The 26,134-nt window shown below is 40.9% G+C and overlaps 2 protein-coding genes and 1 long non-coding RNA gene across 4 annotated transcripts in view; 2 read left to right on the forward strand and 1 right to left on the reverse strand.

The window, feature by feature from the left end:
* The window catches only part of tdp1 (tyrosyl-DNA phosphodiesterase 1), a 29,009-nt gene extending 19,360 nt beyond the window's left edge, over window positions 1-9,649 (forward strand). Inside the window, exons 14-15 of the mRNA XM_003214413.4 lie at window positions 4,575-4,683; window positions 9,231-9,649. Of these exons, the coding sequence (XP_003214461.2) occupies window positions 4,575-4,683; window positions 9,231-9,304 (183 nt within the window). The 3' untranslated portion in view covers window positions 9,305-9,649. The remainder of the gene's footprint in view (window positions 1-4,574; window positions 4,684-9,230) is intronic.
* The window catches only part of LOC134295542 (uncharacterized), a 156,925-nt gene continuing 132,542 nt past the window's right edge, over window positions 1,752-26,134 (reverse strand). For both annotated transcript variants that reach the window (XR_010002162.1, XR_010002160.1), the window contains exon 3: window positions 1,752-2,222. This is a non-coding gene — a long non-coding RNA (uncharacterized LOC134295542). The remainder of the gene's footprint in view (window positions 2,223-26,134) is intronic.
* Window positions 17,942-26,134, forward strand: part of kcnk13 (potassium two pore domain channel subfamily K member 13) — a 66,922-nt gene continuing 58,729 nt past the window's right edge. Inside the window, exon 1 of the mRNA XM_003214412.4 lies at window positions 17,942-20,551. Coding sequence (XP_003214460.1) covers window positions 20,200-20,551 — 352 coding nt within the window. The 5' untranslated portion in view covers window positions 17,942-20,199. The remainder of the gene's footprint in view (window positions 20,552-26,134) is intronic.

The following is a 26,134-nucleotide window of genomic DNA, read 5'->3' on the forward strand; positions in this document are numbered from 1 at the left end:
CCAAATAGTCCATCTAATACAGCTCCCTGCCATGCAGAAAAAAACACAATCAAAACACTCCTGCCAGATAGGTGGCTATAAGTAGAATCCTGGTACAGAACAACTATTTTTTGCAGACACTCACACTGATAATCTTTTTGTTGAAATCTGTGGTGGTTCAAGCAGTCAGAGACATAAAACAGTTATTAATTATGGCTTTTCGGTCTCTTTGCCCATCCTTTTTGCCATGTTGATAGTTGAAATAATTTTAAAAAGCAAGAAGTTCAACACAAACCTACCTCACTAATTGGCCTCTGTCAAGAGTCAGACGCCAATTAGCGAACAAAAATAGAGTTTATTCAGCAGATAAGCCAAAAAGTAATGTTAACACAGAAAAAACCTTGAAACACTTCACTATCAGTGCTTCAAGAGCAGTTCAAACAAAAAATATAATTCAGCAACACAAGCAGGTAAAAACAAAGCTAAACAAACTTAGTGCAAACTGCACTTTCTGAGTCCAAGCCCTGCCAGCCGGCTCTGTAGTTTTCAAAGGAACAGTTCCCAAAAGAAAACACCAAATTGGTCAGGAAACAAACAAACAAACTAAGAATGCAGTAGACTGCTTCCACAATGTGGATAAAGCCGAAGGCTCCAAAAGGATGGTGAAAAGACGTCGTCCGGGATTCCAAGGTCAGGTCAGGAGATAACAGCGGTGTCCAAAGAGCAAGCCAGGAGTCAAAAGCCGATAGTAGTCATCAATCACAGGGCGAAGGCAGTAGCAAGGTCAAATTCCGATCCAAGGTCTGAAGAGGGTGCAGTCATCCAAAACAGGTCCACGATAAGACACAGCGAGAGCCAAGCTAGGTGATAACAGCAGATTCAAATCATAGTCCAAGTCCAGTCTTCATGGAAACACAGAGATCCCAATGGCGCCTCAGCAACACCTTGCCACACGCAAAGTGCAGTGGCCAAACATTCCCATTTTATTCCCCTTCCTCCTGGGTGACCAAACACTCACACCCAAACACCAGGTGTCCCAAATCTACTCAGAGTCTGAGCTTCACACAGCTAGAGCTCGTGGATCTGGAGTACCTAGCAATTCGTCGGAGTCCCAATCATCCTGCCCACATGAACCCCATGAACACATGAGCCCCATGAACACTTAAAGAACCATCCTCCCTTCTCCAAGCATCCCAATTGGGATCAGCTCCTGCAGAAACCCCAGGTTCAGAAGTATCCATAGACCCCAAATCCCCAGACATCTCCGGTGGCTGTGCCCATTCAGTGCCCGCTTCCCCAGCCACCACCTGTTCCTCAGCATCCATCTCCCCATCTGAATCTTCCTCAGAAGATCCCCCATATAGCTCTCTAAGTCGCTTCCTGCGCAACTCCTCCAGTGAACCCTCATCACGAGGGTTTTTTCTTCCTCTTCGAATTCCATCCCCATCAACCATAATCCCCGAAGGCGCAGTCACAACAGCCTCTGAGAAAGAAGCCCCATAATTATTTTAATGCATGTTAGGTCTTCTTTTCCTCTGTCTAGCTGGAAAGTTTTTAGCAGCATTGGCATCAGGAAGTTGGTGAAGTAGAGCTGGGGAAACACATACTTCTGGTACTGCGTTACAGCAGCATGTTTCCAGGAAACAATACAATAAAGTTTGAGCCTATTCTTGCTTCATGTATTTGCCTATAACAGGTAAACAGCTGCTGCCTCCAGATTCCCTTATTGAAAATGGGTGAATCATAAAAGACAAAGAAAAGGGAAGTTCAGATAAGCTGTCCTCACTAGCATATTTTATTTATTTATTTGTTTATTTGCGACATTTATATACCGCCCTTCTCACCCCGAAGGGGACTCAGGGCGGTTTACAAGTATATATACATACAATATATTATATTATACAACTATATCGCAATATTATTAGTAATATTGCATGTAATATAAATATACAATTATAATAGTGAATTATAATTATTATTACATTGTATTACATCATAATATTATTATTAATATTACATGTATATACAATGTATTATAATATTAGTATAGTATAATATTATTATATATCATTATATCATTAAATTGATACAGGAGACATGGTGGAAAGATGTCTTCCTGGCCCCGCCTTATTCATTCTGTTCCAGAATGGCAGTTAGACCTTGGGGGGGGGGGGGGAGTGCTCCCATCTGATGGTAAAGGAGACATGGTGGAAAGATGTCTTCCTGGCCCCGCCTTCTTCATTCTGTTCCAAAATTGAAATATATAGATTTGTAAATTAGGCTACCAGAATAGAAACTGTAAGAAAAGTAAGGCTGATAAAAGAAAGAAGGAAAACATCCCTGAATGTATTTTTGGAAGAGGCTTCAGCAGATGCAAGATGTTTTTCTTTACTCATGCAAGGATGCTCTGATCTGATTACTAATTTTACATGTGCGTTTTGTGAATTTTGAATTAAACTTTTTTGCTGAAATGTGTTCAAGGAAAGGCTTTCATTTCTTAAGACAGGGGTCCCCAAACTAAGGCCCGGGTGCCACATGCGGCCCATTGAAGCCATTTATCTGGCCTCTGCAGCGGCAGCTCCCTCCTCCTCTACCGAGGAAGGTGCGTGCGGCGCAGGGTAGGAGGGAAAGGCACACACCTTTCCCGTCTCCTCCCTCGCCTGGTGCGTGCCTTCCAAAGCTTTGCTTGTTTATAATGGTATTTTAATTATTATTTAATAATAATTGGCCCGGGTTGTGGCGCAGACTGTTGAGCAGCCAGCTGCAGCCAGCTGCAACAAATCATTCTGACCAAGAGGTCATCAGTTCGAGGCCAGCTCGGAGCCCCATGTTTGTCTTTGTCTTTGTTCTATGTTAAGGCATTGAATATTTGCCTTATATGTGTAATGTGATCCGCCCTGAGTCCCCTTCGGGGTGAGAAGGGCGGAATATAAATACGGTAAATAAATAAATAAATAAATAAATAAATAAATAAATAAATATTAAGGGGTGCTTTTCTAGTGCTTTTGGTGCACAAAGGCAGACAGAGGTTGGACTAAATGGCCCAAGGGGCCTCTTCCAACCCTCTTTATTATTTTATTATGATATGACTATGATTAACATTGAGGCTGTATTTATTCCTGTTTTGTTTTGTTTACTTCAAAATAAGACATGTGCAGTGTGCACTGCATAGGAATTAGTTCATGGTTTTTTTAAAACTATAGTCCAGCCCTCTAACGGTCTGAGGGACCGTGAACTGGCCCCCTGTTTAAAACATTTGGGGACCCCTGTCTTAAGAGACCATTCATTTTCTGAACCAATTGTTTATAAAAGAAATGACCAAAGACCAGCCAAATAAAAATTGAGGCAATTTAATGTTTCCAGATGGATAGCCCTGGGAAGTATTTATTTATTTATTTATTTACAGTATTTATATTCCGCCCTTCTCACCCCGAAGGGGACTCAGGGCGGATCACATTATAACACACATAGGGCAAACATTCAATGCCCATAAACACATCAAACAGAGACTGAGAGACACACGCAGAGGCAAGTTAACATTCTTCTGAGGGGATGTTCGATTCTGGCCACAGGGGGGAGCAGCTGCTTCATCATCCACACTGACGGCACTTCCTCATTCCAGGTCGTAAATTAGTTAATCTTGCCTCCCCACTTTATAAGTGGTACCTTATCTCCTACTTGATAGATGCAACTATCTTTCGGGTTGCTAGGTCAGCAACGAGCAGGGGCTATATTTTATTTTTAATTGACGGGTGCTCACCCCGCCACGGGCTGGCCTCGAACTCATGACCTCATGGTCAGAGTGATTTAAGGCAGCTGCTCAACAGCTGCGCCACAGCCCGGCCCCTTATAGACTTATAGTCTTATAGATATGTGTACAGCCATATGTAATGATTTGGGCTTTAACATTTTTTAATGATAAGCCAAACAGCAGGGCCTCTAAGAGCTATTAATGTGCAGCAAACCCCAGAGGGCACTCTGTGCACATGGAAAGCGTCTGAATATTGCCCCGAAAGGCTGTTCAATTCAATTTCTAGCGCCTTACAACCCATTAATCCTTTAGAAGTAGCTGGTAGTATTGTATGAGGAGTGGCACAAGAATAAGGCTGTGTTACACAGTGGAAATCTAGAAAATCTCCTATGCTTGTATGGCTTTCCGGATTTTAATCATTAAAATTTACATTAGTAATCAGTTCATAATTCCAGAAAGTTATTTAATTGAGAGGCCTGCTTCTGATTGAACAGACAATTGCAACTGTTTGGTAAGTTTAAGGCACCAATTCATGAGCTCACAAAAACTGAATAAATCTGGCTTTGTGTTTGCTGTTTTTCTGTCTTGATTGTTTGGATTTATAGCCTTCCTTTCTCCCAGGAAAAGATTCAGGTCAGCTTACTATAATTTAAGGAGATATCATTAAAACAATCATTTTACAAAAGTTAAAAAGGAATTAAACATGCTGAAATCATTAGAACATTTGTCTGTTATAACAGATAAAATAATTTAAACATCTTTTAGAAAAGCAGCACCCACTAACATATGCATGCACTACAGTTTTTGACTAAAGCAGAATCTTCCCCATCTGCATTTTTCACAGGGCTTGAATTCGGGGTACTTCCAAGTGAAGGAAAGTATGTTTTCTAATGAGCCATCTTCATCATTTCCTGTACCATATGATCTGCCCCCGAAGAAATATGAGGGCAAAGGTAAGATGTCCTGTAATTTAAGGGGAAAGATTCATACAATTCTGTCTCCTTCTGTCATGAAAATAAAAGCATTGGTAACTTGGTGGTGCAAAACAAGATAATTTTACTGGGTTCCTATGAGTTTTCTGGGCTGTATGGCCATGTTCCAGAAGCATTCTCTCTCTGACGTTTTGCCCACATTTATGGCAGGCATCCTCGGAGGTTAATAATAATAATCATCATCATCTTTTATTTATATTCCACCACCATCTCCCAGAGGGACTCAGTGCAGCTCACAGAACACTCAAGGTGTAACATGTAAAGGTTGTGAAGTGTTGGAAACTAGGCAAGTGGGGTTTATATATCTGGAATGTCCAAAGCTGGAGAAAGAACTCTTGTCTATTTGAGGCATGTGTAAATGTTGCCTTCGACAACACTTTTTAGCAGCTTTGGGGCAGATGGGGACATATCGCTGCAGCTGCCCCAGATAATACCAATTTGGACTTCACAGGTGCAAGAAGCTTAAAAGCAATCTAACCAACCTAGATGGATCAGGTTCTTTAAAAACGTCCTTCATACAAGTCTGCCAGTTTGTCCAATTGGTCCATTTACAGTGGTGAGTAATTTAATGGGTGGCAAAGTGCGAGGGTCCAAAGAGACCAATATGGTTTGCTAACCTTCCCCAGTAATCTATCTCTGATTTATTTAAACTTAGTACTGCCTGAGTTGACTGCTATCCGCTCTTCTATTTGTTGGAGTGAGCACTGCCAGCCAGAAAGAACTCCAGTTGCTTAGTCTTCCATTTCTTATTGATGAAAGAAGCTAACTCACTTAGTGTTTTCTTCTTAGAATTGTAAATCTCTAAGTTTAGAAATTGGTCTGTCATGGATTTGACTCTTACTATATCATTGCATTTGAAGGAGACATAATTTCTTGTACCTTTATGTTTTTTTTCCTCCCACAGAGAGAACTGCTCTCTATTCAGCTGGTATAATCAAATGTCACTCTGTTCACTGCAATAGATTAATATATATAAGATGAAATTATATGTCAGTTATATGATTGACTATAAGTACATTTTTCCAGCAAAAGCAGAAAAACGAGAAATATTGTTACTTTCTTTTCGCTCTTTGAAATTCTGCATGGGCTTTAGAATTCTGATGGTAGATGGTTGTTCAAAGGCTGGTACATGGAAATGCAAGATCCCTAGGGGCCTCAGAGAGGATTGTTTGCAAGAAAAGGCTTTGATTACTACTGTTTCATTTCCCCAGTGCTACCATTGGTTTCCAAGAAGCATATAGTTTTCAGAGGGTCACAAGATTTTACACTGTGAAGTGTCCCAAGAAATCTGGAGTGTATACTTCAAGCAAAGTATATTATTCTTACTCTGAGGTGTTTTATATGGCAGCCAATTTTTTAAAAAAGCAAAAGGATCATTGAGATGTTACCCAGCTTGACAGATAAAACACAATATGGTGCATCGTCAAAAATATAGGTGAATGATAATGGACAAAACCTTGACCTCACAATAAAAACAAATACTGCATCAATTCAATGTTGAGCTCAAATATACCTGAAGCATGGGAAACCAATAGCAAGACACAAAATTGAGTAATTAGGTTATATTTTCCCCACTGACAACTTTCCTTTTTTTTTAGTAACAGCACATTCGCAACAAAAAAAGCCATCAGAGTCAATAATAATAATAATAATAACAACAACAACAACTTTACCCCGCCTCCATCTCCCCGAAGGGACTTGGGGATGCTTACATATGGCACAAGGTGCCTAAAACAACGCATAAAATAAACACACAGTACAATACAAAATAAAACCACTAGTATATAAAACAACAATTTGAACTCAAAGCAGCGCCAATAACCTAAAGTGTCATCTGTCGTAAAAACATGGCCAACTGTCGACAAGAAAAAAGGAAAGGGATAGTGCAAGGAACAAGAGAATGGAATAAAAGTGCTGTGCTGTATCATAATTGCAGAGCATTAGGCTAGACATTCTCAAAGGCTTGTCTAAACCTCCAAATCTTCAATTTCCTCCGGAAGGAGTACAGGGTGGAAGCCTGCCTAATCTCCCTGGGGAGGGTGTTCCAAAGTTGGGGGGCCACCACCAAAAAGGCCTCTCCCTCATCCCCACCAACCATGCTTGTGATGGTGGTGGGACTGCGAGAAGGGCTTCCCCGTCAGATCTTAAAGCTCACGCAGGTACATGGAGGGATGCAGTCTATACTCCATGGCATAAAATGAAGCATTAATTAGAATCTAGCTGAGCACTTAAAATAATGTAATAAATTATGCTATTAACATGCATTTGCCTAATTATAAGTCAGAATGAATTTTAAGATGAAGATCACTTGCCTTTGTTCCAAACCAGTAGGCTTGGCCGGATACATTCACACATGCATGCAACCATACCATGACCAGATTCATATTTATGTGCCACATGAGGAGATAGCTGGAAGTCAGAAATGCAGCAGGTTGCTGCTGAGGAAATCTGATCATTTCCTCAGTTGGCAATGAGGCCATAATCCGTCTTCACGATTGCATAGGTGCTTCGTCTAGTGCAGTAAAAGTGAAAAAACGCTTGAAGGCAGGAGGGTCAGACCTCCTCTCCCTCTTGCCTATTATGTTGATTAGTTGGAAGAAGATGAGCATGTAATAATAATAACTTTATTTTTGTATCCTGCACCATCTCCTCGAAGGGACTCAGAGTGGCTCACATGGCTCACATGAAATACAGTATAAAATGCATTTAAAACAAGAACATATAAACAAGCATATAAAGCAAGCAAATAAAAAATAAAACATAGTGAACAGTCAACCAGTAAACGGGCACTGTTAGGGTATTCAATGGAGTAAGAAGACAGCCCAGGACACATCAGTGCATACAAGAGGTTTCTTACTGACAAGTCACTGTTATACAAATATAACAATAAAATACCAGATAGAGACAGTTGCCTCTGGCTGATTTTCAGGTTTCTCTCAATACTTAGGGGAGTATTTTTACAAGGCCCCAAGGAGCAAATAGCAGAATTGCTCCACTTTGCCCTTTGGAAGTCAGACTTAATTCCCTGCTGATTTAAGAAGTCAATTGAGAGACATTGGCTTTGACCTACTTAATCATTAGGAGTGACTGAAAACTATTCAATTCTAAGATGCACACTATTTTCAGTATCACCAACAGAAATAAAGCTTTATTTATATACAAAACAACATCCACAATTCTAAGAGGCACCCGATTTTGGTGAGAGAGTGCATCTTAGAATTGAAATACAGTAGTAGTCATAAAGGCAAATATTACTGCAAATACTTCAATTTTGATAAGAATTTCAGTTGATCACCTTGCTGCCTACAGAACCAGAATATGTCCTTGCAATTGAAATGACTGGAAGACCTTTCTATGTAATCTTTCAAAATTTCCACAACTTTTGATGCATACCAGCGATTTCCAACTGGTAAACTGGCTAGGATTTGAAGTCCAAAACTCCTTGAGACTTGGCTTGAAGCATTTAAGTGACTCTAAAAAAATTTTCTTTCAGCGAAGAGCAGCTACAGTAAATTAATTTGGCTAGTATTGTTTAGACAGCAGCAGAGAAACTATGTTGGATCAAGGCCATTACTATAACTATCAGTGCTCAAAATTATGACTTAATACTTAAATACTGAAGATCTTGTCAATTTGAATTAACATTTACATGTTAATAAATGCTGTAATTAGTGATCCACAGTTTTTTCACATTCTAATCTACACAATCAAAGTTTTTGCTATAATTTATAAAGCAAGGTTTATTTTCTTCTGTAATCTTTCAGTGGATTCCCATATCAATATTTGGATCCCTAGCACCCCTTCCTTTTTTGAACCCATCTGAAAGATCTGGCATTTCTTACTCTGTATTTCTTGCTCTGTGAAAGTCTTTGTATAATTTTGAGTGTCACCTTGCTTGCGTGGGAGACAAATGCAATGGTCTAATAGTTACTGCAATGTGAGGTATCTCCTTTTTAGAGGACTGGAATGTCTGTTGAACAGTTCAAATCCAAGGGGGCCAGTGTTTTGTTTTCCATATTCATTGGCAGTTTTTATTTAAGATTTGAATGGATTCTGCCTATGTAGCCTGAAATAACTCTATTCATAAGTAGTCTATTTTTGGTAATTTATTTTTCCCAAGTGCTTTGAGGGCAGCTTCCACCTCACTTTCTCAAATTGTGAATTTATCAACAAAGGGTTCTTTCTTGATAGAATTTGCCATCTTTTCATCTCTTTTATATAGTTTTTCAATGTATTACTTCCCTCATTTTTTCTTTTCTTTTGCTTTGATGTTGGTCCTATAGCGACCCCTATACAAAAGGATTTCTTGTTCTACAAACTGTGTTAAGGGGTATTCATAATTTGTTCAAAGTAACAGTGCACAGCACTAAAGGACAGATAACTAGTGGAAAAATAAAACACTTGTGAATTATCGATATCTAGTTGCAATCTAAGAATGAGATTTGTAGTTTAAGTTTTTATTCAGTTTTATTTATACCTGTAATGTAAAGTTTTCTTCATAATTGCAGATCGGCCATGGATTTGGAATATTCCCTACACCAGAGCTCCTGATACTTATGGGAACATGTGGGTTCCTAGGTGAACTTTGAACTGAAACATCAAGCTTTGATTCTGAGTCCAGAAATGAGCAGTGTTCATCCCTGAGGAAATTAATGATTTTATTAATATTGTCTTGTACACACAATTAAGCCTGTTTATATAACAGTACTGATTTCTATTTTTGAGAAGTTTAGTATTTCTAAATCTCATGACACTATACTTTGAAAATAGTATTTATAAGCTTGATTATTTGTTCTGAAATGCTGAGAAAAGATTATTGTCTTTGTACTGTTGCCTGAATATTTTTCAGCCATGCTTTACCTGTCCTTGAAACAATAGCTATGATGGAGAACATTTTATAGAACTGAAATAAAGTGAACCAAACTACTGACTGTACTGACCTTTCCTTTCTGATATTGTAGACCTCTCTTGTCATTCCCAATATACGATGGTACTTGTTTAATGCTTTATATTGGAGGCATTGCACTGTGTATTCATTAAAATTTGCACATATTTCTCTGAAGAGTGAAATCCTGTTAAAAGCCTATAGTGTAGAAAAGGTAGCTCTCTATTGTAACCTAAGAAAATGAAAATGAAAAATTGTACACAATATTAAATGGTAGCAAATGGTGGCTGATTATGAGTGGAATCCAACTACAGTAGAGTATCACTTATCCAACGTAAACGGGCCAGCAGAACGTTGGATAAGCAAATATGTTGGATAATAAGGAGAGATTATCCAACATATTCGCTTATCCAATGTTCTGCCAGCCCGTTTATGTTGGATAAGCAATATTAAGTAAAAGCCTATTAAACATTAAATTAGGTTATGATTTTACAAATTAAGCACCAAAACATGTTATACAACAAATTTGACAGAAAAAGTAGTTCAATAAACAGTAATGCTATGTAGTAATGACTGTATTTCCAAATTTAGCACCAAAATATCATGATGTATTGAAAACATTGACTACAAAAATGCGTTGGATAATCCAGAACGTTGGATAAGCGAATGTTGGATAAGTGAAACTGTATTAGAATAAATCCACACTCACCTACAACATGAGTGGTGGAAGTGGCACATGTGGATTTGGATATGACTTCCATTCATCTAACAATATATTACATCGATGAACTATATTCAGGATTGCAAGGCTTGGCAGCATGCATTGAGGACAGTTATTAATTTGAAACAATAATGATACTACCGCTATTGTAGAATAAAAGCATTCTATGCATTCTACTCAGGATTAATTCCTGGGTTCATTGTGGTTTAGCTGTAAATCTAAGTATTGCACAATAGCAGCATTTAATGTCACAGATACTGAGGCCTTTGAATAAACAATTAGTGGCTAAAGTACATGGTTTCTAAGGTTGGAATAAAATTTGGGCCCATCCAAGTAACTATTAAATGTCATCCATGTATAATACCTATGTTTGTCCCTGGAAATTACGTTTTGGCCAAATAAAGACTTTGATAGACACGCACATGTTGCACATATAAAGATTTGTGATATTTGCCGGTAATGAAGAAGAAAAAACCCAAAACAATGTAAGCTGCTATCCAGTGCTCATTTACATATAAGTTAATCCTACTGAACTATTTGGGACTTTCTTCAGAGTAAACAGAAATGGGATTGGATGTTTATGTGTTTTGTGATATTTATTAATTTAGTAGATGCAACTATCAGCATGGAAAAAATGACTTACACATGTAGATTTCAAAAATATTTTAAGATAAAGGTACTGAGATGGACTCTAAACTTATTATGCTTTATATATAAACAATGGAAACAGTAAATATTTTTAAAAGTTTGATATGAATCAAAGCTACCATCTTCTAGTTTGAAATGAATGCCTAGATCCAACAGCTCACTCTGCTGTAATAATGATAAGAAACTGAATAAGTGCAATATTTCCATCTCCAACCAGTTTGCACAGGAACAGACCAGAGAGTGCTCTACATCTCACATTTGGTAATGAGTTGGCCTCTCATTTCCTCTTCTGTTGTCAAGAAACCAAACTGAAAGCTCTTGAATATTATGGCTAAATCCATTGGACAGATAGCTTCTGTCAGTAGAATCTGGAGGGAATTTATCTTCCCTGGAGCCTTTCACATACCCCAAAACCTGATCAGAGATGGTATTTTGGTTGGGATGAGGATAAGGTTGAGGGAAATAATGGGAAAAAGTTATCCTGTGCTGGTACTGGAACACTAATGTGATGTTGGATCTATGTCTGTTTAAGATGTGTAACCAATACATACATGGAAGAATTTTGGAAGAATTCTTGAAGCTAATACATGGATGGAAACAAAATCTGTGTGCCTTTACATAGTGGCTAGAGGGAAAAATAGGACTGGCAGACTACACACATTTATGGTGCTGTAGCTCAACAAGTGGCAAAGGATTTTTCTGATATTTCAGAGGACGAGGGGTTTGATGGGTTTCAAAGTGAGGAGTCTGTCAGTGTTAGGAGAGAATTGCTGGCAGATGAGGCCAATATTTTGGATTCCTGCGCCCATTCCCAGGCAACCAGGAAAAGTGAAAGTTCCAGTTCTCTTGAGAACAGTCTTTGGCTGAAGTGGAGTTTTCCTGAGAAACCAGGTTAGGCCTGAGAACAGAGGGAGTAAAAAAGATTTTGTTTTCTTGAAGGGTTTACCTGGGAAAAGTTCCTGTTTTCTTGTTTATGGATTTATATTTGAAGTACTGCTGTGGATTTTGGTTCTATTCACGTGATGTACTTTGCCATTTTTGAACTACTGCTATTTTTCAGTAAACATTTTTAGATAGAAATACCGGACTCTGGTGTGGTGCTGGGTGAAAAGGCGTTTCAGTGCTAGAGTGCAACATATGGCATCCTAAAGCTTGCAGTGTTTCAATTCCAAAAAAGTGCATCCCTAACAATGTGGTATCGTGGTTTGACTCTAGAAAGAATCACTGCTTGGCCACAGAAACCCACTGGGTGACACTGACCAAATCACACACCCTCAGCCTAGGACAAATGCAATGGCAAACCCTTCTGAATGAATGTTCCCAATAAAACTCATGAGGGTTTTGCAGCTTGACGGTATATAACAACTACCTTAGTAGCTGTTGGTGAATTGTGAAAACTTCTTTTCATACATTGTTAATAATTTGCATTAAATAGATAAAGATAGGCAGTAGGCAAAGTGATTAGATGCCCCTTTAAAATCAGAATATTTTCGGTTCAGTCTTTATATTGCACTTTATGAAAATACTATTTCCTTTAATTTGCTATGAAAGAGAAACATTTTTTAGCTAAGTAAGTACTTCACTACGTATTACTTCTTGTATACGACCTTAACATAGAAATAATGCAGTTCTGGTTACTAGTTACAGATTTCAGGAGGAGTCAAATATACTTGGGAATTTACAATTCACTCAAGTAAAGTATGATTGTCATGTCACATAGGATTATTCAATAAGAATTTTCACAATTGTATTTATATTACCCTCAAATCTAATAACTGATAATTGTAAATTGATAATTGTTTCTTTCCTAGAAACGCTCCAGTAATCCGGTGCCAATGACGCAGGAACCGGCTCTTCTCTAGGGATCACCACTTTCAGTAGCATTGGTGTATGAAAAAGAAAAAAAGTTCAGCTAATAGATACTTTAACCTATTGTTGAAGCTTCTGTAGCAGCTAATTTTGTGTTTTTCCTTTCTCATTACATCTTCTGTTCCCATTGTGAGTATTAAAAATCTCATGGTTATGCACTGTAATGGTTTAGAGGCATTCACAAACAATAATTATTGTTGTTTGCTGTCAAGGTAACCCTATCAGTGAGAGCTCTCCAAGACCTTGTCATCAACTGCTCAGATTTGGACTTTCAAACTCAGGGCTGTGGCTTTGTGAATTGAATCAACCCATTTTCTAATTTTTCAACTGCTTTCCATTTTACCAATCATTACCACCTTTTACTAACAAATAATGTCATTTCATGAAGGATCCAAAGTATGACAGCGTTTGTTAGAAGTGAAGCCTGATTTGATTCAGGATGCAGCTACAGTATCATTTTTTTTAGCAGTCCATGGTAACTAGAATTTTTCACCACCACATTACAAACTAGATAGCTTTCTTCCTGTTGGCTTTGTTCACTGACCCATCTTTCACGACTGTATATTAAAATGGGAATTGGTATGGTATGAATGTGTCTGACTTTGGTGATTGTGTATCTTTATGCTTGATAATCTTCATAATTATACATCTAAGTCTTAATATTTGGTTCAATCTTGATTAATGATTAAGCCAAGGTTGGCTGTAATTATGTGTTTTTCTCTTAATATCCAACTGTGATCTTATTTTTGCACTTTAAGCAATATTAGTATGTAGTAAGGTAACTGATAAGGACTAATTGTTATGTCCAAATTCCCTAAAATCTTGGAAGGTAAATAGGGTCAGACTTGCTTAGTACTTGACTGGGCGATTGGCAATTAATAACAGGAGCTGTAGGCTATATTTCAGCAAAAGGAACATACAAAACCACCTCTGAGTATTCCTTGCTAAAAAAAAAACTTTATGAAATACATAAGACTGCCACAAACTGATAGGCACACACAAAGTTATTCTTGCTATTTTGAATGGTCACAGCTTGCTTTTTGCATGAAGTTATCTATAAGTTACAATACTGTTGAATCTTGCCACTACTTTCAAGTATTTATATTATTTTTCCTAAGCTCCGGTTTGTATATGAACATATGCAGGGATCTGGAACTGTTTTTAAGATAGAGGGTTCAACATTAGTAGGAAGGTTGCTATTCATTTTGCCTAACAGTAGGTATATTTAATATAAATATAAATATAAATAAATAAATAATATTTCTTTTATTTTAAAAAAAGCCCAGGGAAAACATGTTTCCTTTAACATTTTAAAAGCAAACATTGTGGAGGAGATACTGGAAGACAACAGGAATCAATACTTCGAGGCAAAGAAGATCTCCTAGTGCAAAACTAGGAATTTGTGGTATATGACATTTGCCAAAGTTATTAAATTATTTAGGAGTGGGCAGGCACCAGATCCCATCTAATCTTGGAAGGTAAACAGAGACAGTCCTTGTTATTGTTTGGACAGGAGACGACCAATTAACATGAGATACAATGGGCAATACAATATTTCAAAGAAAGGAAATGGCAAACCACTTCCGATAATTCCTTGTTTAAGAAAGGCCTATGAAATTCATGGTGTTGCCATGTCACCAAGCGATTTGAAGGTGCATACAGACACACAAATATATCATTTACCATTCAAATGCCTGTCTGAATATAAAGGTGGAAAGAGAGCAGGAAGGGGATCAATCAGACTCAATATCTTGACCCTCTTACTGTTCATATTAGAGATGCTGTCCTCTCAAAAATGTCATTTTTATTAGCAGAAATGGACTTGAATGTGTCTTGTCAAGCAGTTAAGTATGTCAAGCTAGCCCTGAGGAAGGGATATATTTTTAAGCTGTCTAGTGACAAATCTCAGAGCTATTTGGTATGTGTTTATTATGAATTCAAGTATTGTATCTTAACTAGTCAGCCCTCCACATTTTAAGGTTACACTTTTGCAGGTTTCATCATTTACATAATGTAAGCGAATCTCCATGTACTCTAATGCAGCAGAAGTTGAACAAAGTCTTGCTGGAGGACCTAGATATTCCTAGAGGTGTCCTTTTAGTTTGATTTGCATTTCCATAAGGTCCTGGTCCACTAACCCCAGCAAATGTGGAGGGACAACTGTATGTCTGAATATGAGATTAGTTTGTTTTACGGTTGCATGCAAAAGCCTGTTTAGCTAATGCAGAGCAAGCTTGACTAGTGGTGAGTTACGTTATCTCCGCTACAGAAGAAACATCATCTGAATAAATCAAAACCAAAGAGTTTAAAGGGCAGAGATTCACAGTGCTTCTCAAGAAGAATTGGGGAGAAGGAAGCCTTGGTGAGGCATGGGCACGTCTTCTAAAAATCAGTCTCAGCGAAAGAGTGGAGCATCTGCCTTGGGGTGGAGGTGAGTAATCGATCTGCTCCTCCAAAGTCTTGCACATGCACCTGTCCTTGTTGCCCCTTGGGACGGACTCTTTCATAAGTGACTGGGGGTGAAGATACTGTCTGGAACATGCCTCTTTCTTTGTGCTTTTCATTGATTTTGAGCAATGTCTTCTCTGGAGGTTTTTAAACAGAGGATGGATGGCTATCTGTTGGTAGTGCTCTGATTGCATATCCCTTCATGGCAGAATGTGCCTGAACTGAATGGTCTTTGGGGCCTCTTCCAATTCTATGATTCTAATTGCTGTAAGCTGCCTTCCATTTGACACTGGAACTAGGGGAAAAAATCTTGAAGTATATAAAAGTGTCTATATAAAGTTAAGAGAGTCCGTGCCATCCTGTTTCCAATTCAATGCATGGCTGTGAAGCTGGACAGTGAAGTGAACCAACTCATTTGAAATGTGATGCTTGTGTCTGCCAAATGGACAAATAAATGGGTCATAGGTCACATAACGCCTGAGCTTTTCCTAGAAGCCAAAATGACTAAACTGGGATTGTCGTACTTTGGTAATGTCAAGATAAAATATGCCTGAATATGAGTCTTCAAGTTGCCTGCTGACTTGTGGGGTGACCCCATGAGTTTCATAGCATTTTTTAAGGCAAGGAATACTCAGAGGTGGCTTTGCCAGTTCCTTTCTCTGAAATGCAGCTAAGCTTCCAAGATCAATCAGGATATGGTGCTTTTAAGGTATTTCGGTCCCTTGAGAATACCTGACTCAGAAGAAAAGACAATAATTGCTAAGAAACTTAGGAAAAGGTTGGAAAAGGTTCAGGAAGCCTGCAAGACCTGAAAGGGTCTGTTGAGCTCAGCATGACTTGAGGTGTAGAATGAATGCAGTCTGACACCTCTTCAACTGCTATGACTCCATGCAATGGAATCCTGGGATTTTACAAGGTGTTGAGCCTTCTCTGCCAAACAATGCTACAAACTAAAGCTACAACTTCTAGGTTGTTGTTTATTCATTCAGTCGCTTCTGACTCTTCATGACCTCATGGAGCAGCCCACGTCAGAGCTCCCTGTCGGCCGTTGCCACCCCCAGCTCCTTCAAGGTCAAACCAGTCACTTCAAGCATACCATCCATCCATCTTGTCCTTGGTCGGACCCTCTTCCTTTTTACTTCCATTTCCCCCAGAATCGTTGTCTTCTCCAAGCTTTCCTGTCTTCTCATTATGTGGCTAAATTGCCTCTAATATCCTTTCCTCCAGTGAGCAGCTGGGCATTATTTCCTGGAGTATGGACTGGTTTGATCTTCTTGTGGTCCAAGGCACTCTCAGCATTTTCCTCCTTCCTTTGCTCAGCCTTCCTTATGGCCCAGCCCTTGCATCCATAGGTTACTATGGGGAATACCATTGCTTTAACTATGGGGACCTTCGTTGCCAGTGTGATATCTCTATTCTTCACTATTTTATCAAGGTTGGTCATTTCTCTCCTCCCAAGAAGTAAACATCTTCTGATTTTCACAGCTGCAGTCTGTGTCTGCAAGTAATCTTTGTGCCTAGAAATGCAAAGTCTGTCACTGCCTCCACATTTTCTCCCTCTATTTGCCAGTTATCAATCAGTCTGGTTGCCACGATCTTGGTTTTCTTGATGTTTAACTGCAGCCCGGCTTTTGCGCTTTCTTCTTTCACCTTGGTGATAAGGCTCCTCAGCTCTTCCTCACTTTCAGCCATCAGAGTGGTATCATCCGCATATCTAAGGTTGTTAATGTTTCTTCCAGCAATTTTAACTCCAGCCTTGGATTCATCAAGCCTTACATGTTGTATGATGTGTTCTGCATGCAAGTTGAATAGGGAGGGTGAGAGTATATAGCCCTGCCATACTCCTTTCCCAATCTTGAACCAGTCTGTTGTTCCATGGTTTGTTCTTACAGTTGTTACTTGATCGTTGTGTAGATTTTTCAGGAGACAGACAGGGTACCCCCATATCACCAAGAACATGCCACAATTTATGATCCACACAGTCAAAAGCTTTAGAATGGTCAATAAAACAAATATAGTAGAGTCTCACATATCCAAGCCTCACTTATCCAAGTTTCTGGATAATCCAAGCCATTTTGTAGTCAATGTTTTCAATACATCGTGATATTTTGGTGCTTAATTCGTAAATACAGTAATTACAACATAACATGACTGTGTATTGAACTACTTTTTTGTTGTATAACATGCTGTTTTGGTGCTTAATTTGTAAAATCATAACCTAATTTGATGTTTAATAGGCTTTTCCTTAATCCGTCCTTATTATCCAAGATATTCGCTTTTCCAAGCTTCTGTCGGCCCATTTAGCTTGGATAAGTGAGACTCTACTGTAGATGCTTTTCTGAAACTCCCTACCTTTTTCCATTATTCAGCAGATATTGGCAATTTGGTCTTTCGTTCCTCTGCCTTTTCTAAACCCGGCTTGTACATCTGGCAACTCTCGCTCCATGTATTGCTGGAGTCTGCCTTGCAGGATCTTGAGCATCACCTTACTGGCATGGGAAATAAGTGCCAATGTATGAAAGTTTGAGCATTCTTTAGCGTTTCCCTTTTTTGGGATACAAGTTGATTTTTTCCCCAATCTGATGGCCATTCTTATATTTTCCATATTTGCTGGAAACTCCCAGGACTCCATAGTATTAAGCCACAGCAGTTAAAGTGGCATCAATGTGCATCAATTCTACAAGGTAGGTGCACCCCAAGTGCTGGCGCCCCAACAAGAGCCCGACCCACACAAAGGGGAGCGGGGAGCGCCTTGCTTTTCCCTCCCTGGAGAAATTCCGTGGGGAGGTCTTGCCTTTTCTCCCCCTCCTTTTCCTTTTCCAGATGCCGGCGCTGAGATGCGAGAGAGAGAAAGCTCTGCCTGCTGCTCGGGAAGGAGAGGCGCCAGGGGCACCGGGAAGGGAGGAGGCTGGGCTTGCCTTCCCTGGAAAGAAAAGCAGAAAGAATAAGAGGTCCGGCGCACTCCTTCCGCTTCTCTTTCCACCCCTTACCTTTTGAGGAGCGCTCCACTGAAAAAAGGACGGGCGCGACAGCCTTGCCAAGGCTGGCCGAAATGAACGGACTCCCCGGACCTTTGTAAGGCGAGGAGCCCAGACCCATCCCTTCTGGGGTCCTTTTAGTGCCATCCAGGTTCTGCTTCAAAACCTCCAGAGAAAGAGACTCGACCAAAAGTAGTCGGGAAAGGGTCCCGCCACGCGCCAGAAGACCTTTCTTAAGAAGTCCACCCCAAAGCCAGTGTCCAGCCTTTGAGAAACATCACTCGTTCCGTTTGAAAGAACAAGAGGAGGAAATCCGTTTCTCTTGAGCCTCGTCAGTTTCACCAGCCATCCATTCTCCTCAGCAGACAATATCGACGTTGATTAGCATTGAATAACCTTTCAGCTTCAAAGCCTGCCTGCTTCCTGCCTGGGGGAATCCTATGTTGGGAGGTGTTAGCTGGCACTAGATTGTTTCCTGTCTGGAATTCCTCTGATTTCTGAATGTTGTTCTTTATTGACTGTCCTGATTTTAGAATTTTTAAATATTGTTAGACAATATTTTGTCAATGTTCATGCTTTCCTTCTTTTCTGTTGAAATTGCCCACCATACTTGTGAATTTCAGTGGCTTCTAGTCTGCAAGTGGCTTCTGGTGTGAGAGATTTGGCCGTCTACAGAGACGTTACCCAGGGGATGTGCTGTTACCATCCTGCTGGGAGGCTTCTCTCCTGTCTCCGCAAGATAGAGCTGACCGTGGGTTTCGAACCGGCAATTTTCTTTGGTCACCAACCCAACCTTCAAAGTCAAGAGTCCAGTTGGCATGAATGTCTAACCCATTGCGCCAGGTGAGGCCGAGACTTTCTGCCAGAAGCCCTGGAAGACTTTCCAAAAGCCTTTGAAGGAACAAGGGGAGGGAGGGTCCACTTCTGCTGAGTCTGTCCCTTTAACCAGACCTTTGGCGAGGGAGTCCAGGCTTGAATGAAGGCCACTCCTGCCTCTGAACAAGCAAGGAGAGGGCTCTCTTTCTGCTGAGTCGGCCACCTTTCACCAGCTCCTCCTCCAACGCAGGTAATAATGGATAGACTACTTCGAGGACTTGTTTTACAAGGACCTTTGAGGAATGCCATTGGTGCCCTTTGAGGGAACAAGAGGGGCCCACTTCTGCTGAGACTTGTGACTCTCTTGGATTGGATTGACTTTTTGGCTCCTATAACAAGAGGAGGTCTCACTTTCCAATAAGTTCGCCATCTAACTCTTGGATTGGATTGACTTTTGGGCTCCTATAACAAGAGGCGGGCTCTCTTTCCAATGACTTCGCCATCTACTCTTGGATTGGATTGACTTTTTGGCTCCTATAACAAGAGGAGGTCTCACTTTCCAATAAGTTCGCCATCTAACTCTTGGATTGGATTGACTTTTGGGCTCCTATAACAAGAGGAGGGCTCTCTTTCCAATGACTTCGCCATCTACTCTTGGATTGGATTGACTTTTTGGCTCCTATAACAAGAGGAGGTCTCACTTTCCAATAAGTTCGCCATCTACTCTTGAATTGGATTGACTTTTTGGCTCCTATAACAAGAAGAGGTCTCTCTTTCCAACGACTTCCCCATCTACTCTTGGACTGGATTGACATTTTGGCGCCTACAAACTCTACCGAGTTTCTCCACATTCGCCATCTACTCCTCCTCCAAAGGAGGCAACAAAGGAGGCAACACCGTACTGACTTCTTCCCCTTCTCCTTAGGAGGGTAATAGTGTCTGGACTTCTTCCCTCGTCCCCTCCTCCCCAGCAGCAGGGGCTCCTTGTGGGTTTCCTCTTCCCCAGGAGCATTGCCTTGACTCTCGGAGCCCAAGGGGAGCCCAAGGGGGTCCCGGGGGAGGCGCCCGTCCTGCCATGCCCCCTGCCCCCCTCCTGGCTCCGTCGGGGCGCGATGGGGCTGCGGGGGGCGCCGTCGTGGTGCTGCTGCTGCTGCCTGGGGGGCGCCTGCAACGAGGACAACGCCCGCTTCGCCCTCCTGGCCGCCCTGATCCTGCTCTACCTGCTCTGCGGGGCGGCCGTCTTCTCCGCGCTGGAGCGGCCCTCGGAGCGGGAGGCGCAGCAGCGCTGGCAGGGCCGCCTCCAGGACTTCTCCCGCCGACACAACCTCTCCGCCGCCGAGCTCCGCGCCTTCCTCCGCCACTACGAGGCCGCCTTCGTCGCCGGCGTCCGCGCCCACCCGCTCCGGCCCCGCTGGGACTTCCCGGGCGCCTTCTACTTCGTCGGCACCGTCGTCTCCACCATCGGTAAGGAAGGAGCGGGGCAGGTGGGCGGGGCGGGCACCACGCACTCCAGGCAAACCACCAGCGCCTGGAAGAGTCCCTATTCCAAGTTCTGCGGAAAACCTTTCAAATAGAAGGGTTGCTGTGAGTTTTTCAGGCTGTATGGCCATGTTCCAGAAGCATCCTCTCCTGATGTTTCTCCCACATGTATGGCAGGCATCCTCAGAGGTTGTGAGGTTTGTTGGAAACTAAGTAATAGAGGAGCCCCGGTGGCGAAGTGTGTTAAAGCACTGAGCTGCTGAACTTGCAGACCGAAAGGTCCCAGGTTCAAACCCCGAGAGCAGCGTGAGCGGCTGCTGTTAGCTCCAGCTCCTGCCAACCTAGCAGTTCGAAAACATGCCAATGTGAGTAGATCAATAGGTACCGCTCCGGCGGGAAGGTAACGGCGCTCCATGCAGTCATGCCAGTGGCCACATGACCTTGGAGGTGTCTATGGACAACGCCGTCTCTTCGGCTTAGAAATGGAGATGAGCACCAACCCCCAGAATCGGATACGACTGGACTTAACGTCAGGGGAAACCTTTACCTTTACCTAAGTACAGTAGAGTCTCACTTATCCAAGCTAAACGGGCTGGCAGAACTTTGGATAAGCGAATATGTTGGATAATAAGGAGGGATTAAGGAAAAGCCTATTACACATCAAATTAGATTATGATTTTACAAATTAAGCACCAAAACATCATGTTTAACAACAAATTTGACATAAAAAGTAGTGCAATACGCAGTAATGTTATGTTGTAATTACTGTATTTACGAATTTAGCACCAAAATATTACGATGTATTGAAAACATTCACTACAAAAATGCATTGAATAATCCAGAATGTTAGATAAGCAAGTGTTGGATAAGTGAGACTCTACTGTACAATAAAATAAGAATAAAACAGTTAAAATAGTTAAATAACATAGTAAAATACAATATATAAAAGATTTAACACAGTGCAACACCGAATATATATGCCAATCATCTAACAGACCTTGTGCAAAAGCCTTATTCCAATCCATGTCAACGGTAACTGAGTTCATTCATTAAACGCTTGCACGCATAGCCAGGTATTCAACTTCTTTCTAAATACCAGAAGGGATGGAGCCTGCCGGATGTCACTGGGGAGGGAGTTCCATAGCCGAGGAGCCACCACCGAGAAGGCCCTGTCTCTCGTCCCCACCAGCCACGCTTGTGAGGCAGGTTGTGAGGTTTGTTGGAAACTAAATAATTTCATGTTTATATATGTGTGGAAGGTCCAGATGGGAGAAAAAACTTGTTTGTTGGAAGCAAGTGTGAATTAATCACCTTGATTAGCATTGAATACTCTTGCAAATTCAAAACCTGGCTGATTCCTGCCTGGGGGAATTTTTTGTTGGGAGGTGTTAGCTGGCCCTGATTGTTTCTTACCTGGATTTCCCCCATTATTGAGTGTTGTTCTTTCTTTGCTGTCCTGATTTTGGAGTTTTTAAAATACTGGTAGCCAGATTTTGTTCATTTTCAGGTTTTCCTCCTTTCTTTCTTTTTAATAATTCCTTTCTTTTATGTTTTTTTAAATATAATTTTTGTTTATTTTTTGAGAATATAAATACATCGAAAGTGGGTGAACAAAATGAATAGTGGAGAATAGTGAGAAGAAAGGCTAGGAGAGAGTGAAGAGGAGGAGAAAAAGAGAAGAAGAAAAAATCCAAAAAAATCAAATTGGGTGCAGTTTGACTTCCAATCTGTGCTTCAAAGACTCTTCTTTCGTCTTCCCTTAAATTTTCTTTCATTGATTCCAGCCTCCTTCCTATTAGGTAAAGTTAAAGGTTTCCCCTGACGTTAAGTCCAGTGATGTCTGACTCTGGGGGTTGGTTCTCATCTCCATTTCTAAGCCAAAGAGCCAGCATTGTCCATAGACACCTCCAAGGTCATGTGTCCGGCATGACTGCATGGAGCACCGTTACCTTCCCGCCGGAGCGGTAGCTATTGATCTACTCACATTTGCATGTTTTCGAACTTCTAGGTTGGCAGGAGCTGGGGCTAACAACGGGCGCTCCTTCCGCTCCCAGGATTTGAACCTGAGACCTTTTGGTCCGCAAGTTCAGCAGCTCAGCGCTTTAACACACTGTGCCACTAGGGCCCCATTACTTCCTATTAGTTCACTTTTATATTCAAGACAGATCTATCGTAAAGTCCATTCTTCTTTTTCTCAAAAAAATTATGACATTTGTCCAATCTGTTTTATTTTTTCTTCTCTATTTGTATGATGTCTAGTATTTTGATTTGTCAGTCTTCAATGTTTGGAGCTTCTTTCCATTTCCAAACTCTTGCTAGTCAGTCTGGCCACAGAGCTAATGTAGAATAGTACTCTATCTTCGTTTTTATTTAATGTTGTAGTTGTAAATCCTAAGAGGTGCGTTTCTGGTTTTAATTTAAATTTGGTTCCTAACATCTTTTCCTCCTTTCTGTTGAAATTGACAACATGCTTGTGGCTTCTCTGTTTAGCCTCACATGGTGGTTGTTAGAGTGTTAGAGTGTTCTCAAATAATATGCTGCATCCAGGTTGGTTCATCAAGTGTTCTGCTATGGCTGACTTCTCTGGTTGAAGAAACACAACCTGCAAACTATCTACAGACCCACTAAGAAAATCCAACAAATGCTACGTTCAACGAAGGACAAGAGGGATCCTCTCACCTCTGCAAGAGTCTACCATATACCATGCAACTGTGAACAAGTTGACATAGGGACCACCAAATGCAGCATTGCCCAGACACGAATCAAGGAACACGAAAGGCACTGCAGACTGATTCAACCAGAGAAGTCAACCAGAGCACAGCACTTGATGAATCGACCTGGACATCATATTATTTGAGAACACAGAAATGCTGGACCACTCTAACACCACCTTGTCAGAATACACAGAGAAGCCATTGAAATCCACAAGCATGTGGACAATTTCAATAGAAAGGAGGAAACCATGAAAATGAACAAAATCTGCCTACCAGTATTTAAAAAAACCCTCTAAAATCAGGACAGTAAATAAATAACAACACTCTGAAAACAGGAGAATTCCAGACATGAATCAATCAGGGCCAGCTAACACCGCCCAACAAAGGATTCCCCCAGGCAGGAAGCAGCCAGACTTTGAAGCTGAAAGGCTATTCAGTGCTAATCAAGGTGTCCAATTGCAACATTTATACTTCCTTCAAACAGACGAGAGTTCCTTCTCCCACCCTGAACATTCCACAGATATACAAACTCCACTTACCTAGTTTCCAACATACCTCACAACATGTTTTCGAAGGCTTTCATACCTCACAACCTCTGAGGATGCCTGCTGCAGATGTGGGTGAAACATCAGGATAAAATGTTTCTGAAACATGGCCATACAGCCTGGAAAACTCACAGCAGCCAACTTCAGAAAGAAGTCTACCTGCAGAAGGGACTATACAGGAATGGGCAAACTTGGGCCCTGCTCTTGCAGGGGAAGGGGGAGCCTTCAGAAAGAAGTCCACCTGGAAACCCATCTCTTCTTGCAGGCCTACCTATCAGTTTTAAGTTGTGCATCAGGAGATTCCACCTGAATATTAGGAAGAACTTCCTCACTGTGAGAGCTGTTCAGCAGTGGAACTCTCTGCCCCAGACTGTGGTGGGGGCTCCTTCTTTGGAGGCTTTTAAACAGAGGCTGGATGGCCATCTGTCAGGAGTGCTTTGAATGCAATTTTCCTGCTTCTTGGCAGGGGGTTGGACTGGATGGCCCGCAAGGTCTCTTCCAACTCTATGATTCTTTCTATTCTATACTGTTAAAGCCACTTTGAATTTCCTGTAGGAGAGAAATGCAGGATATAATGATAATATAATAATAATCATAAATGCAATTTGACACCACTCTAACTGCTATGACTCAATGCTTTGGAATCACGAGAGTTGTAGTTTGGTGAGGCACCAGCACATTTTGTCAGAGAAGGCAAAAGTCCTTTTAAAATTATAACTCTCAAGATTTCATATCCTTGAGCCATGGCAGGAAAAGCGTTAAACTGCATTAATTCGACAGTGTAAATGCACCCTCTATCCTTGTGGCATTTGTGTTTTTTCAGTGCAGAAAATGCTACTACATTTTGAGCATTCCTTATTCAAAATGATTGGGATGGAAAGTATTTTGTATGTTTTTTTAATTCCCGTATACAAACACAATGAGATATTATGACAATGGGATCTAAATCAAAACATGAAAGTCATGTATTTTCCTAAATACCTTATATGCATAGCCTGAAAGTAATTGTATAAAATGGTCTAAAATGTTTTGCGTGAAACAGCAGAAAGCAAAAAGGGTACTCAACCATCCATGTGGATACTTAGATTTTGGAGTGTCTGGAGTAAAGGATGCTCAACCCATAAGTAGAGAAGAACCAAAAAATCACAATGGAGCATGAAGAAGGGAGGGAGGGAGAGTCTACATTTTAAAGGACTTTTGTGCTCTATCTATTTTCAGGGATACGTCTTGTACCTTGCACAGTATATTCAAGGTTTAGACTAAAATCCAGAACAGATTAACTACCTCAGTGTCACCATTAGAGTTGTGCACATATTTTGATGCTAATCAGAGGTGTAGCTATGAGAGGGAGCAAAATGAGGGCATTGTCACCCCTGAATAAGAATTCCTCCCCACCCTATGAAATATTTCTTCACTCTCCAAATTTCTAGTATAGCAGTAACTTAAAATTTTAGTTGAGACTTTACAAGTAGCATTCAGGCACTTAAAGGAAACAGAAAGGCCAAGTTACCAAGGCAGTAGGAAGACAACCAATGTTAAGTCTTCTGGGTATGAACACTTTTCAGTGTCCTGTGGTCTGCCGTGATAGACATTTAGGGACTGAAGAAAAATTTCATTTGGGGTCAAATTTTTTTACTGTAGGGCAATGCCCTCATTTCACTTCCATCCCATAGCTACACCTCTGAGGTGAATATTGATGCTGGATAGCATGATGGGTTGTGTTTAAGAACATGTATCAGACGTGCTTACTGTGAAATTTGTGATTGTCTTGAGCAAATGTTTTATTTTGAAAACCTAAATCACGTTCTCTTCTGTAGAGTAGAATAGTGAATTCCTAAATTCAAGCTTGTTTTCTGCTGCCCTGCAGACTAGGACACGGAACAATGGCTTCAAACTACAGGAAAGGAGATTCCACCTGAACATTAGGAAGAACTTCCTCACTGTGAGGGCTGTTCAACAGTGGAACTCTCTTCCCCGGACTGTGGTGGAGGCTCCTTCTTTGGAAGCTTTTAAACAGAGGCTAGATGGCCATCTGTCGGGGGTGCTTTGAATGCGATTTCCTGCTTCTTGGCAGGGGGTTGGACTGGATGGCCCACGAGGTCTCTTCCAACTCTACTATTCTATGATTCTATGGTTCTATGATTCTATGAAATATGAGTCAAAAAAGAAAGAAAATGGGGGGGGGAGGGAGAGAAGGTGTCGTCACCTTTGAGATGAATTGATTTCTAGAATGTGTGAAAGCTCACACTAAAACAATTCAGTCTCAGAGGTGTTGCTAGATTCTTTCCCCCTTATCAGCCCCCTTTCCC

This window comes from Anolis carolinensis, chromosome 1 (genome assembly GCF_035594765.1).
Source record: "Anolis carolinensis isolate JA03-04 chromosome 1, rAnoCar3.1.pri, whole genome shotgun sequence".
NCBI lineage: Eukaryota > Metazoa > Chordata > Lepidosauria > Squamata > Dactyloidae > Anolis > Anolis carolinensis.